The 13,636-nt window shown below is 38.8% G+C and overlaps 1 protein-coding gene across 1 annotated transcript in view; it reads left to right on the top strand.

Annotated features, from left to right (window-relative positions):
• LOC129245693 (mucin-5AC) overlaps positions 1-13,636 on the top strand; it is a 66,528-nt gene that overhangs the window by 35,375 nt on the left and 17,517 nt on the right. The window contains exons 2-4 of the mRNA XM_054884033.1: positions 1,049-1,206; positions 6,667-8,218; positions 8,979-9,494. Of these exons, the coding sequence (XP_054740008.1) occupies positions 1,049-1,206; positions 6,667-8,218; positions 8,979-9,494 (2,226 nt within the window). The remainder of the gene's footprint in view (positions 1-1,048; positions 1,207-6,666; positions 8,219-8,978; positions 9,495-13,636) is intronic.

Raw genomic sequence — 13,636 nt, 5'->3', positions numbered from 1 at the left:
TTGTAATAAATAGTAAAAGAACTATTTATTTCTTTTAATTTATAGAAATCTCGAAAACTAAGACCAAATTTAAAAAACTTATTAAGCATTTCAATTCAGCGTTTCGAATTACCTTAGTAGCCACTTTTGGTTGCCCAGGTCCAAAAGGGTGTAAATGTGTGTAATGCTTCGCACTGACGCTCACACTTGCACACACAGACATCGAAAACCAATAACGTTAAAAATTTCGACAGCAGAAAACCAATAAACAATATTTTTGCAACAACAACAAAGAAAACCAATATACCATATTTTTGGCAAGAACAACAAGAGCCAAATGACATTCCCTGCTATTGAATCTTCTGCTTTCGCAAAGTTTTCGTGCCAGTCATTCCAACTAAACTGGCCAACAATTGATCGGCTGGTGAGTCGTCTGTTCGTTTATTCTCCATGGTTTTTGTTTTTTTTTTTTTTTGTTCATTTTCACTTACGCTAACGGTTATGCACACCTAACGGTTTTCGACCGATACTCATATTGGCATTAAAAAATAAAGGCGTTAAAAAGCGGCGCGAAGCAGCGGAAATTGTGAAGTCGCAAATTGGAAAGACAACAAAAACATACTAAAATAGAATTAATGTAAATATGAGAATATTACACAAATGGCAACTAGAGTGTGTGTGCGAGTGTGCGCGAGTGCGCGCGAGTGTAGAAATGCGTGGCTTTTTGGCTTTGTTTGGAATTAAGTAGGTTATGTTTGGGTTTTGGCGAGAAAAAAAAATTAGAAACGAAAACGGTTCATCACTTAACAATTTAATTTACATATTTACATACATATTAGCAGAAAAAAGTGAAGAAATAAAAAATGTTGTGCCCGTCTCTACTCATTTCAACTTTTATTTTAATTCGAATTAAATATTTTTGTTTCAATAAATTTTTTACTGTGCAATTTCTTTGTTAAAATACTTTTTTTGTAATTTCTTTATTTTTATTTTATTCTTTTGCAATTCTAAGATTGAAACTATTTTTATTTTATTTTGTTTTTTTTTTTTAATTTTTGTCTTCTTGCAGTTCAATCGGGCAGAAATATACGGCATTTACCTTGCATTGTACGCAAATCGGGGCGCTCTGGCGTTTGTATGTTCGCCATCGATTGTATCAAACAGAATGGCACACATTTGGGCACGTGCATTGATCGCTTCTACTTCGGTTCGTGTTGTCAACTGAAGGTAAGTGAATTTAGAAAAGACTTAACCTCTTCAGGGACGAATTTTTTTAAGTGAAAAAACGTTAATTTTATTTTTAATTGTATTACGAGTTATTCAGCTTACATTTATAACAATTCAGTAAGATAAGAAAAAAATAGAAAATAGTAATTTTTACAAAAAAAAAATCCACATATGTGGCCATTTAGCGTAGAGTTCATCTATGAATGGCAAAATTTCATGCACTCAGGGCATATGGATTCTTTACATTTTTCACATATATAGCGAGTTCGTCTCGTACAATTTTTATGCTCAACTTTTAAGGGAAAGTGTCCTATAGAATCTAGTCTAATCTCTGTAATAACTTTAATCCTACTTTTGGACTTTATAGAGGATTTAGAAATTGTACAGGGTCTACTTCGTTTTTTGTTACGTTCACCTATCTGTTTTAGTGCGTTCGCCAGTGAGGCTTTGAATTCTAGAAGAGGCATCTTGTTTTTTTTTTGTCATAGTTGAAAAGAATCCATAAATTAGTAATTGATATATTGAGAAATTGGAATGCAATCCTGTGATAAAACTTTTTGTTTTTCAAAGAGTGGGGATAGTGTGCCACCATACGGTAAGACATATCCACACCACCCATTAACTTATTATATTCGATTACGGTAAAAGGCCTCGTTATTGTTATATATTCTTTAGTTTTACAACTCCACCTCTGAATAATGGGTTTTTCAATAAGGGCGGGTAGATGTTGAAATGGAATAAAACAAGCTGTGTGTGAGTTATTGACAAAATTATTTTTTTTATTTGAAAGGCGCATATATACCATTAAGTGTGGAATATGACATCATTCAAATGCCCGCCTCGGCTTCTTATGGTGGAACGGATCCGAGTGATCCAATTTTCAATGACTCTTCCGCATAGATCCGGCTGAATTTGAGCGATGGCCTGTGTTATGTTCACCTTTAGAGCATCGGTCGATTGTGGTTTATTTGCATAGACCTGAGACTTCAAGAAACCCCACAGGAAAAAGTCTAGCGGGGTCAAATCGCATGGCCTTGGTGGCCAATTCACATCACCCCTGCGAGAGATAACCTTACCCTCAAATCGTTCATGCAGAATGTCAATCGTGGCGTTTGCTGTGTGGCACGTAGCGTCGTCCTGCTGGAACCAAATGTCGTCTAAGTCCATATGATTCAATATGGGCCATAAGAAATTGGTTACCATCGTTGTGTAGCGCTCGCTGTTGACGGTGACCGCCTCACCAACGTCGTTTTCAAAAAAGTACGGACCAATGACGCCGCCGGCCCGAAATCCACACCAAACGGTAACTTTTTGAGGATGCATTATCACCTGGTGAACTTCGTGTGGATTGGTGTCGTCCCATATACGGCAATTTTGTTTGTTAACACAGCCATTCATCCAAAAATCGTCACTAAAGATGATTTTTCGCCCAAAAATGGGGTTCTCTTCCAAACGATTCGAAGCCCAGTCAGCGAACAAACGGCGTTGTCTATGGTCATCAACTTTGAGCTCCTGGGTCAGTTGGATCTTGTACGGGTGTAAGCCTAAGTCCTGACGCAAAATTCGCCAAGTTGAAGTCTGCGAAAGACCAAGTTCTTGTGCACGGCGAGGAATAGACTGCCTCGGGTTCTGCTGTACACTTTCACGGACCGCGGCAATGTTCTCGGCTGATCTTGCGTTCCTTGAACGTACGGGTGTTGGCTGATTGTTTACTGACCCGGTCGTCTCAAATTTGGCCACCAAACGTTGAAGAGTCGACTCTACCGAAAAATGGGCGCAATGCGCGCAACGTTTGCGTTAATGAACACTCATATTGATAATAAAGTTTTATCATTTGAACGTGCTGTTCAATCGTGTAACTTGCCATGATGATTTGGCATAAACAACTGAATAATAAACAAAAGATTTGACAGATATCACCAAAACAAAATGCCACAGGGCGCCAAAATCGACCCGCGCCAATTGAAAAACCCTTTATAATCTTGAGGTTCTACACCAGCAGATGTTGATATGATGTGGACGACATTATTATCATTACATCTTAGAATTGATATGTTATCCGAAGATGCAACGATAGAAACCGAACCTCTTTCACGCTTTTTTAGAATCTTTTCAGAAATGAGCTTTGTTGAAGCCTCACCAGGTACTCTGTTCTTTCTGATAGTTATATGAAGGGAATGTTTTCCGCAATCGACGGCATAGCGAATCGTTTCCCGCACTATATATTCAAAGATTTCGTTGGTATATATATTTTTGAAATATTCGTATGGAGTTTCATCGGTCATTTTAATTTCAAAGGGAGTCACAAAAGGTGGTAGCGTACTAGAAAATTCATTATCCTTCTCAGTGTACCAAATCGGAGACCGTTGGTGCTGTCTAATATCTAATAGGTCTTCCTCGTCACTAGTCTCACTTTCTAAAATACGTCTACGTTTTCTGGAGTTGCGAAAATAAATACTTCCATTGGAGTCGGTATAGTCTTCCTCATTCATAAAAGGTATTTCTGGGTTCTGGGGCTCAATCGTCAAATCTTCTTCTAACTTTTCAACATCTGAGCTAACATTATTTTGTCTTTCTGCAATGATTTGCTCCTTATTGTATCCTCTTTTTACCTTCATTGTAACCTGGGTATAAAATTGAATCCATCAGAACAAGAATTTTTTGTTTATAATAGACTTTCACAAATATAATCACGATTTTGAGAGAAATGTTACTCGAAACGATTTTCACAAGAAATACTATGTACTTCAACCGATAATTGTACACATATGTGTACGTTTATAATTGGCTATAAAATGCGACTTATAATACAAATTGCGATTTTTAAACTTATACAATCATTGAAAAGGATTATATTTTACTTAACTGATATTTTATTTGGGAAGCAATAATGATAGTTTTTGAATAAATTGAAACACTTTACGCACAAGAAGTTATCGCTGCAATGCTATAAAAACACCATGAATAAAGCAGAATATTCCGTTATCCGTTCCGTTATACTTAACGATTTATATTTCTATAGTTGAGGGATTCTATAGTGAAATATTCTCTAATCAAATTTTACTTCATTTCTCTTGAAATAACTAAAATAAAAAAAAACCTAAACGTAGACATATGTGCCGATGCCCCTGAAGAGGTTAAGCAAAGTTCAATATGATTTTTAATAATTCAGAAAATTTGCAGAAAATTTTCTGCATAAAATAACTAAATCACTAGCATTTATTCACTCGTTTTGTCAATTCAATGCTTTTTTAATTTAATTTTGATCAATTTTTATGGAAATAGAATTCATTTTCTCACAAAAACCATATAAGTCCAAGTTTCAAACAAAATTAAAAAATAAAACAAATTTTTATATAAATTTCACAATAAATTTTATAAAATAAAGGAATATGCAGTTTTATAGTGCATTCTGGAACAGTGGCTCAAAAATCTCATTGCTTTAATTTATTTTTTTTATTTATTGGCAGTATTGTGCATTTGCTCCCTTTAAGGAATGCTCGACATTTTTTATTTTGTTGTGAAAACTTTTATTGAATTAATGTAGTATTTATCGTAAAAGACTCATGAACTGTTGCAATTACCAAGGCGCAATCATATAAGGTAATTTCAGTAGAGCAGCTGATTTGTTTTCTTCTTCTTACCACTTGACAGTTTCAATGGCAAAGTCACATATTTTTTTGTTGCTGCTTCATTTGTTGATTGAAGTTTTGACATTCAAACCACAAAATAACAAAAACTAAATATATTTAAATTTGGTTTTCCTACTACTGCTATCACCTTGTATTTACCTATATATTTGAACTAATAAAGGGTGGTTAAGTTTTAAGGGCCGGTGTTGATTTTGAATAAAATACAACTTTTTTAGAAAATTGTTCTCATTTCTCTATATTGTGATAATATTGGTATGGCTTAATTACGTGTGGTACAAAATATCGGCGGCACACCTCCATCCGATGGTCCAAATATTCGATGATGCTGAGGCATAATTAAGGTTCTATGTCGTTAATGTGACGAATTATCTCATCCTTTTCTTTCAAATAACCCCAAAGAAAGAAGTCCAACGGTGTCAAATCACATGATCTTGGCAGCCAATTGACATCGCCGCGACGTGAGATTATTCGGCCATCAAATTTTTCGCGCAAAAGAGCCATTGTTTCGTTAGCTGTGTGACAAGTGGCACCGTCCTGTTGAAACCATATATCGTCCACATCCATACAGGTATCTTCCAATTCGGTCGATAGAAAGTTCGTTATCATCTCACGATAGCGAACACTATTCACAGTAACTGCCTGACCGGCCTCATTTTGGAAAAAATACGGCCCAATGATTCCGCAGGCCCATATACCGCACCAACTAGTCACTCTTTGTGGGTGCATTGGTTTTTCGGCAATCACTCTTGGATTATCATTCGCCCAAGCGACGAATCCACTGAGGTGAAAATGTGTCTCACCACTGAAGATGATTTTCTTCGAAAATTGGTCATTCACTGTTGCCATTTCCTACCACCATTCTGACCATTGACGACGCTTGAAATAGTCAAGAGGCTTTAGTTCTTCTTGGAAGCGTGTAAATGCAAGTCTTTATGCATAATGTTCATCAATGACGAGCGTGAGAGGTGCAGTTTTTGGGCACGACGACGAGTTGAGGTGGACGGCTCTTCAACCACACTATGGCGAACAGCAACAATATTTTCTGCAGTACGAGCTGTGCGAGCCTGCACTGGTGTTTTCACATCTCCTACTGACCCGATTTGCTCAAACTTTTGCACAATTTTTCCGATTGTACGCACATTTGGACGATTAAATTGAACGAAAATATCACGAAGTGCGCGATATGCATATTGATTTGAACGCCCGTTTTCATAATAAGCCTGAATAACTTTAACGGGTTGCACGATTGTGTATCTTTCAATGGTTGAAATTGAGATAGTCTGAAATTGAAAAATGTCTAATGAAATGCAGAACAAGACTTGAGGCTTAGGTTTGGTTGACATTCAATATCGGCCCTTGAAATTTGACCACTCTTTATAAGGTAATATCAGTTAAGCAGCTGAAGGAGAAAAAACGCTCTCTAACTTGAAGTTGCCTGAATATCCTCTTTCAGTAAAAATGCCATAACTCCCTCGTCTTTGCTCAGATTGCTTTGAAGTTTTGTACTATAGCTAAGGCTACAGGCTTTCCAACCGTGTACAAGTTTTGAAAATCGGTTGTAAATTTGCTTCGATTTTTTCTTCTCGCCACTTGACAGTTTCAATGTCAAAGTGATCGGTTTGTTTTTTTTTTTTTTGTTGCTTTTTCATTTGTTGATTGAAGTTTTGACATTCAAACCACAATATTACAAAATATGCCTATGTAAATTTGGTTTCCCTACTACTGCTATCACCTTGTATTTACCAATATATGTTCACTAATAGATATTCAATTCTCATTTCCTACTATTCTTCTTGCATTCGCACAGGACGACGCGGCGCTTTTCGCTCCTGAAATCAGTGATAATAGCATCGACCAAAACACAATTTCACATTTTCCACACGAGTCGACTACACTGCCCACCAGCACGTTATTCAAACTCACCACTGCCGATCCACATCACACAGTACAAAGTAGCAGCAACAGCATTAGCGAAACGGTGCGAAATGTCACACAGAGCTACTTACAACAAAACAGCCACATTCACAGCGAAAGTAGTAGTAGTAGTAGTAGCAGTAGTAATACCAATAAAATTGACACGACGCCGCTCATCACGACTAGCAGTCCAAAGCCAGTTAAATTGAGCACAACATCGGCACCGAAGCGTCCACCAGCACACACCACTCATAAAAGTTCTCAATTTGTTGTGCGTACCACTGCCAAGCCCACTGTTGCACCTACAACAATTAAGCCACCACGACGCAAAACTACCATAGCACGGCCAGTACTCACCACAACATCTAGACCCCAAGCCGATACGCGCGAAGAGGTGACTACAGAACCAACGAAATTCGTTACATTTCAAATAGTTGAGACCACTACACCAACACCTACGGAAATCAATTTTAAATTAGATGAAGTTTCTACTACAAAGCGACCGTTACTCACCACGCACCGTTATCGGCCACGGCCAACTACCACCGAAGTGCCCACGCAGTTCATAACTACAACAATAAAGCCAGCTGAGCCAGCTAGAACGACGACTCGACCGAGACCTTTGATTACACGCCGACCTACCACCGCAAGTAAGAAACCCTCACAGACGAGGCCACGTCCAACGGGTACGGTTAAACCAACCAGACGTCCGGTGGATAATAATGCCAATGAAGCAGTTAAGCCAGCTTTCACAAACATAACCTCAGCGCCCAGTGGTACGGGTGCAACAGTACATCGTCGACCAGCACCTACGACGGTAGCAACAACAACACTGAATAATGATGAGTTACTCACCACAATGCAGGAAACAAAGGTGCCCACACTTGTCGAAACAGTGCCACAAACGACACGTGCGCCCAGACCTCGACCCAAGCCCACAGCTGAGGTGGTGAAAGTGCCCAATCTAACAGTGGGTGCAAGCACTACAACATTTGCACCGGCGACAACAACAAAAACAACAGTAACTACTACAACTACCACCAGTGCACCGATTTTCAATAGAACTACTGCCAAGCGACCAACCACTACAACCGGGCCCACAAGAACGAAACCAACGGCGGCGAGCACGAGCACAAGCACTACAACAACAACGACAAAGCCAACCACGCCGAAACCGCACAAGACAACCACTACCACTACAACTACAAAAGCGCCCATTAGCAGCACCACACCACAGTCGGCAACACTTACCACAGAGGCCGCTAAAATAGAGCCACCACAGGTTGAGATGACAACAACAACTCCCGGTTTGATAACGTGGACGAATGTTGATAACGAACCGACGACTATAAACGCCACCATTGAATGGGGACCAGGGCCAACTACTTCGGAACTGGACATTAGCAATAAAACTGCAGGAACTATAACCGCAGGCAACGGCACATGTAAGTGGTAAAAGTGGTGAATTAGGTGAGTGATTCTAGTATTTTGGTCAGTGTCTTCAACTTTTCTGAAAACTGGTTTATTTGTGGGCTTGATTATAATAAGAAGCAAACTGAAGAAAATTTGAAAAAAATTTAATAATTTTGAGATTTCTTCAATATTGAAATTTCTTCAATATTTGATATGAGATATCTCTTTAACATTTTTACAATTTTTTTTAGTATTCTATTTTTTTGGATAGAGAATAACTTAGAAATAAATTCTTTTGAGGGCGAATTTTTTTTTTTTTTATTCTAAATCATTGGGGAAAAATGTTGTTTTGGTAATCTTCTAAAACCCCTAGAAGATTTTTCATACTTGTTTTTAATAATAGTTTTCGAGTTCCAATTATGTAGCTCTGAGAAGTGAAAAATACCGCCCTAACAAAGCACTTTTTCCAGTTTACTTCTTATTAAAGTCAAACCTGCAAATAAACCAGTTTTTGGAAGAGTTAACAACACTGACCAAAATGTTTGAATCACTTGACATGGTATCGCTCAGGTATTTCCCCCCATTATCTTAGGTCTAAGCCACTTTACAGTTATGTATATAAGGAATTCCATAGTAATTAAAATAAACTTAAAAAAAAAATTAAAAAAAAAATATAAAATAAATAAAAAAAATTAAATAAAAATTAAAACAAAAAATTACAACAAAAAATTAAAAAAAAAATAATTGAAAAAAAACATTATTTTCAAATAATCGAATATATTTTTCCGACAGTTTTCACCACAGCATCGCCCGCAACCAGTACCCTCATATCCGTTTCAACCAGTATTAGTGAAATATTGAGCAACATAACCTCAATAATGCCCAAGCCTGAGCGTCCCTCATCGGTAGTGAGTACACGTCCACCAAAACCAAAGCCAACCAAAACAACAGAGAGTCCTACGCCCAGCACAACACCTACTCCTAGCACTACCAGTAGTTCTACAACAACAACTACAACTACAACAACTGCCAAACCTAAACCAAAACCAACCATTCCTTTTACAACAACGACGTCCACTTCTACTACAACAAGAGCACCCAGCACCACCACGACAACAACTGAGCCGTCTATTGAATTGGAGGAATCCTCATCGACGACGAGCGCCGAATATAGCACAGAAGGTTTCTCAACAACAGGCGGTGGTATCTTTGGCACCACTGAATACAGCACCGAGGATTTTAATGGCACTCTGACGTCATCCACATCTGCGCCAGTAAACACACTGGAAGGCATGGACTACAGGCAAAGTGAGTGATTTAAAAAAAGTTTTAAATATTTATAAATCAGGTTACTAATTGGAAGTTACTAATCATATAATTTGAAGCTCTTAAAACTCTATCGAGGATATTTGAGAATATATGTATGTTCTATAAAAAAAAATTCCTCCAACTCCATTCCTCAGCCCCAAAAACTTGTCCTTTCCATCCTTAGTCTCGCACAATAAGTTACGCATTATTTACATTGTGGCTGCTAAAACAAACAAAAAACAAAGAAACACACACAGCAAGAGGAAGCGGGCGACCGCGGTAATAGCGTAGACACAGGAAATTTAGCGAAGTACTCAACCATCTGTGGGATCCTTCTGCCAGAAGAATGTAAAACACAGATTACGCTCCAAGCAGTAAGAAGGGTAGTTCCTAAGCAACGACAGGTGGGAATCTCCACAACTTAGGACTGATAGCGGCAGGCTAATCACCTACCCTGTCAGAAATCAAATATATTAACGAAACCAACGCAAGACAAGTCTAGTCGAGGCCCTATGCTCCTGAGAGGAGTGAACAAGGAAAAACAAAAACAAAAAAAATGTTCTATTTTATTAATCGTCATTTATCAGAACTCGCTGCATCACGAACACGTCCCATTGTGGACCCGGGTTAGCGCACAGAGCATATTAGCATTTATCATACTCTGGACCTATGCTCCAATAGAAATTAACAATGGTAATCGGTGAGTGCAAGGTCCGGAGAATACGGTGGATGCTGAAGGACCTCCCATTCGAGTTCTTGGAGTACGGCTTTGACAACTTGTGCAACATGGGAAATGGCGTTGTCGTGAAAGAGTATGGTTTGACTATGTTGATCAGGCCTTTTCGGTTGAATAGCCTAATTCACGCGGTGTAGCTGGGCAATGTAGAGCTCCTAGTTGACCGTGGCATTCTTTTCGAGCATTTCCCAGTGCACCATATCCTCCCAGTCACACGACACACATATCATGACCTTCTTTGCATGAAGATCCGACTTGACTCTCGGCTTTGAGGTATCTCATCGAGTCACCCACTCCTTTCCTAGCTTTATATTGATGTACTCGTATAGACGCCATTTATCATCTCCCATGACGATTCGGTACAAAAAGCGCTGTTTATGACCGGGTGTTGCTCTATGGCAACTTGAAGGCGACTTTCTTTGTTTTTTTCGTTCAGCTCGTGAGGCACTTAGGCTACCAATTTTTCGGTACATCCCAATGAATGAAGGTGATTGCGAGTCGATTACTGGTCGCAGTTCATTTTTTTCGCCAATTAACGACTGGTTTGGCGACCATTCTCCTTCAAAAATGATTTTAGTTGTTCTTCATCGAATTCAGAATGCCTTCCGCTGCGGGACGAGTCAACGACGTCAAAGCCGTCATTTTTGAACTTTGCAACCCATTTCCATGCTGTAGACTCGCCTATGACACTTGCTCCATAAACGTCGCAAATGTCCCGAGGTGCTTCGGCAGCTTTTTGACTTCGACGAAAAGCAAAGAAGAGCAGATGTCGAGAATGTAGATTTTTGCCTTGTGGGTATTCCATTTCTAAGCCTCAAAACTAATAAAAAATTAAATAACTCAAAAATACAATTAACACAGTTTTGTAGAGCAGAAAGAGTTCTATCGCATGAATACTTACCCTTTGCCAAACAGCAAACAAAATAAAAGAAAATATAAAAACGCTATGACCTCATTCCCCAATCTAATATATATTTAATAACACCATCAGGAAAAAAATTAGGCGAAGCAAATTCAAACGACTTGACGGGTAAAGTCGGACGAATAATTCTTATCACTCGTAACAAAATTGGACCTGGAAAAATCCGCACACTAGTTGTCATCATCTGTAGTACTACCAAACTTGCCATTATTAAAAACGGTTGAAGGTATAGAAGAGTTAGATTTTTTTAGACTTAATAAAATGGCGAAAGGCCTTTGGATTTTATTTGTTTCATTCGCATGCCTGATTCACATGCGATATTTCCGGGCTCTTTTTTAGCTAAGTTTCGTAATGCCTACGGACTAAACCACCCCATCGGCCCGCTGTTCCCCTTTTTCCCCTCGGTATTACCAGTTAAGATATTCCATCGAAGGGGCGGGATGTATTTAACCTTCGCATAATTGTTGAGGCTTCGTTACAACCATAGTTCCACGTTTCTTCAGATTCTAGCATATATTGTATTAGGCTAGCTGCTGTCACGCTCTCGCCGATATTTGAGCGCCACATGCTTCGTTTTCCATCAAATCTAGAATATTCTACTAGGGCATGCTCGGGAGTTAAAAACTATGTCAGCATGAAATTAACATTTCCATGTGTTCTTCGAACCCATTTCTGTATGTCGGGGGTCATAGTAAAAGTAGTTCTTCCCTTGCCACTATCGTTCCATTTGATCTGCCAATTTTGCAGAGCGATATCATCGATCCTTTGTAGGGCGTCCCTCAGTAAGGCTTTGTTACCAGATATCTGCGCGTTTTGTTTTATACATTTAACTTTTATATCGAGGAGATTCTGCCTGCTATTACCTCTGCTGCTTCGTCAGATATGGCCCTGTAGCCTCTACTGATTCTAACATTGCATAATCTGTACACTCGTTTAGCCTGTCTCATGTAGCTGGGATATTTCACAACGTCGCCCCACACTTCCACAGCGTAAAACTGGAGGTTGCAGACGCTTTCTCAGAATGCTCTCATTTGTTGTCTTGGTCCACCCACATTGGGCATCAGTCGCGATAAAGCCACGCAGGATTTTGCAGCTTTCGAGCTTGCGCATTCCAGATGCTTTTTAAAATGGAGTCTTCAGTCGATTGTCATCCCTAAATATTTTATGGTATCTGTTGATGTTATATTGTGACCACCAACCTTTATTTGAACGTTTTCAACTTTTTGTCGAGAACTTATGAGAACCAGTTCGGTCTTATGGTCTGCTAATCTTAGCCCAGACGATTGTAGCCTTTGCTTAATTTTATTAATGGTATCCTCTACCCTTCGTAAGACCTCTTCTATCGCTTTTTCTAGGACTATCACAGCTAGATCATCTTTTATTCCACAGAGCCGGGTCTAGTAGAGAGGTTTAGGAACTCCTCCAGTTACCTTATAGCTTCTGGGACCTACGTCTGTATTATACCATAGGGTATGTTATCAAAGTCTGAAGCAATTAACTTTATCAGATAGTTCGGCACATTCATACTCCCAAGTGCCATCAGTATTTGGTTCCATTTGGCCGTATTGATCGCGTTTTTGACGTCCAGAGTCACGACTGCGCAATATTTTTGGTTCCTCCTAGCCATATTCTCTATTATTTCATCTACTGCACTGCGATGCTTTTTGAAGCCGTATTGGCGAGCTGATAGACCTGTATGGCCATAAATTTTTCAAATGGCGTCGTACAATAATCACAGATAATACTTGTGAACTAAAAAGCTGCAGTATACCAACAGACAAATAATGGCGCGCGTAAAGGCCGAAATAAAGATTTTTATTCACTTTTTATCACTTGTCTTATTTAGACAAAAAATTACTCAAAAACCAAAATTGTATAAGTATGATTTCTTTTTGTCCAAGCGGCCCTCTTTTTGAACAAACCTTTCGCCTAAACTAACTTAACCATAGAAAGAAATTGCTACTTATTTCTGATGTTTCATTACGATACCATTTTTGATAAAAATTAACAATAAAATGTATTAGCTGATATTATAATTATGAAGCTAAAAAATACAAGGAGCTTCCTGTATGAAAAGCCGATTCTGAAAGCAAGAATTACAAATCAAAGTAAGATAAAAGACATTGAAATTACTTTACGCCTTTACAAATGCGAATAATTCGAGCTGACATTTGAGTGAGTCAAACACTCAAACACTGCGACAAGAAAATCGTGCGATGAGTAGTGGGCTTTCGAAAACTCACCGCACAGCTGCAATTGGTGCTACATTCGTGTATACACACAGCCATGCACACATACATGCATGAATGCATTTTTTTGATGAGCTTAAGACAGAAAGGTCACTGACTTCTTTGTCAGCCTTGATTTTCTACGCCATGGAACGGTTTGAAGGTCTACATCAAGGTCGAGCCAACCAATCCTGTTGCTCTTTACTCTATTTACAGCCAATTCTTGCAACAGCACTTGCGGCACGTATTACAAGAA

Source organism: Anastrepha obliqua, chromosome 4 (genome assembly GCF_027943255.1).
Source record: "Anastrepha obliqua isolate idAnaObli1 chromosome 4, idAnaObli1_1.0, whole genome shotgun sequence".
In the NCBI taxonomy this organism is placed as follows: domain Eukaryota; kingdom Metazoa; phylum Arthropoda; class Insecta; order Diptera; family Tephritidae; genus Anastrepha; species Anastrepha obliqua.
Note: the sequence above shows the minus strand (reverse complement) of the source record. Positions and strands in the feature narration are given on the sequence as shown.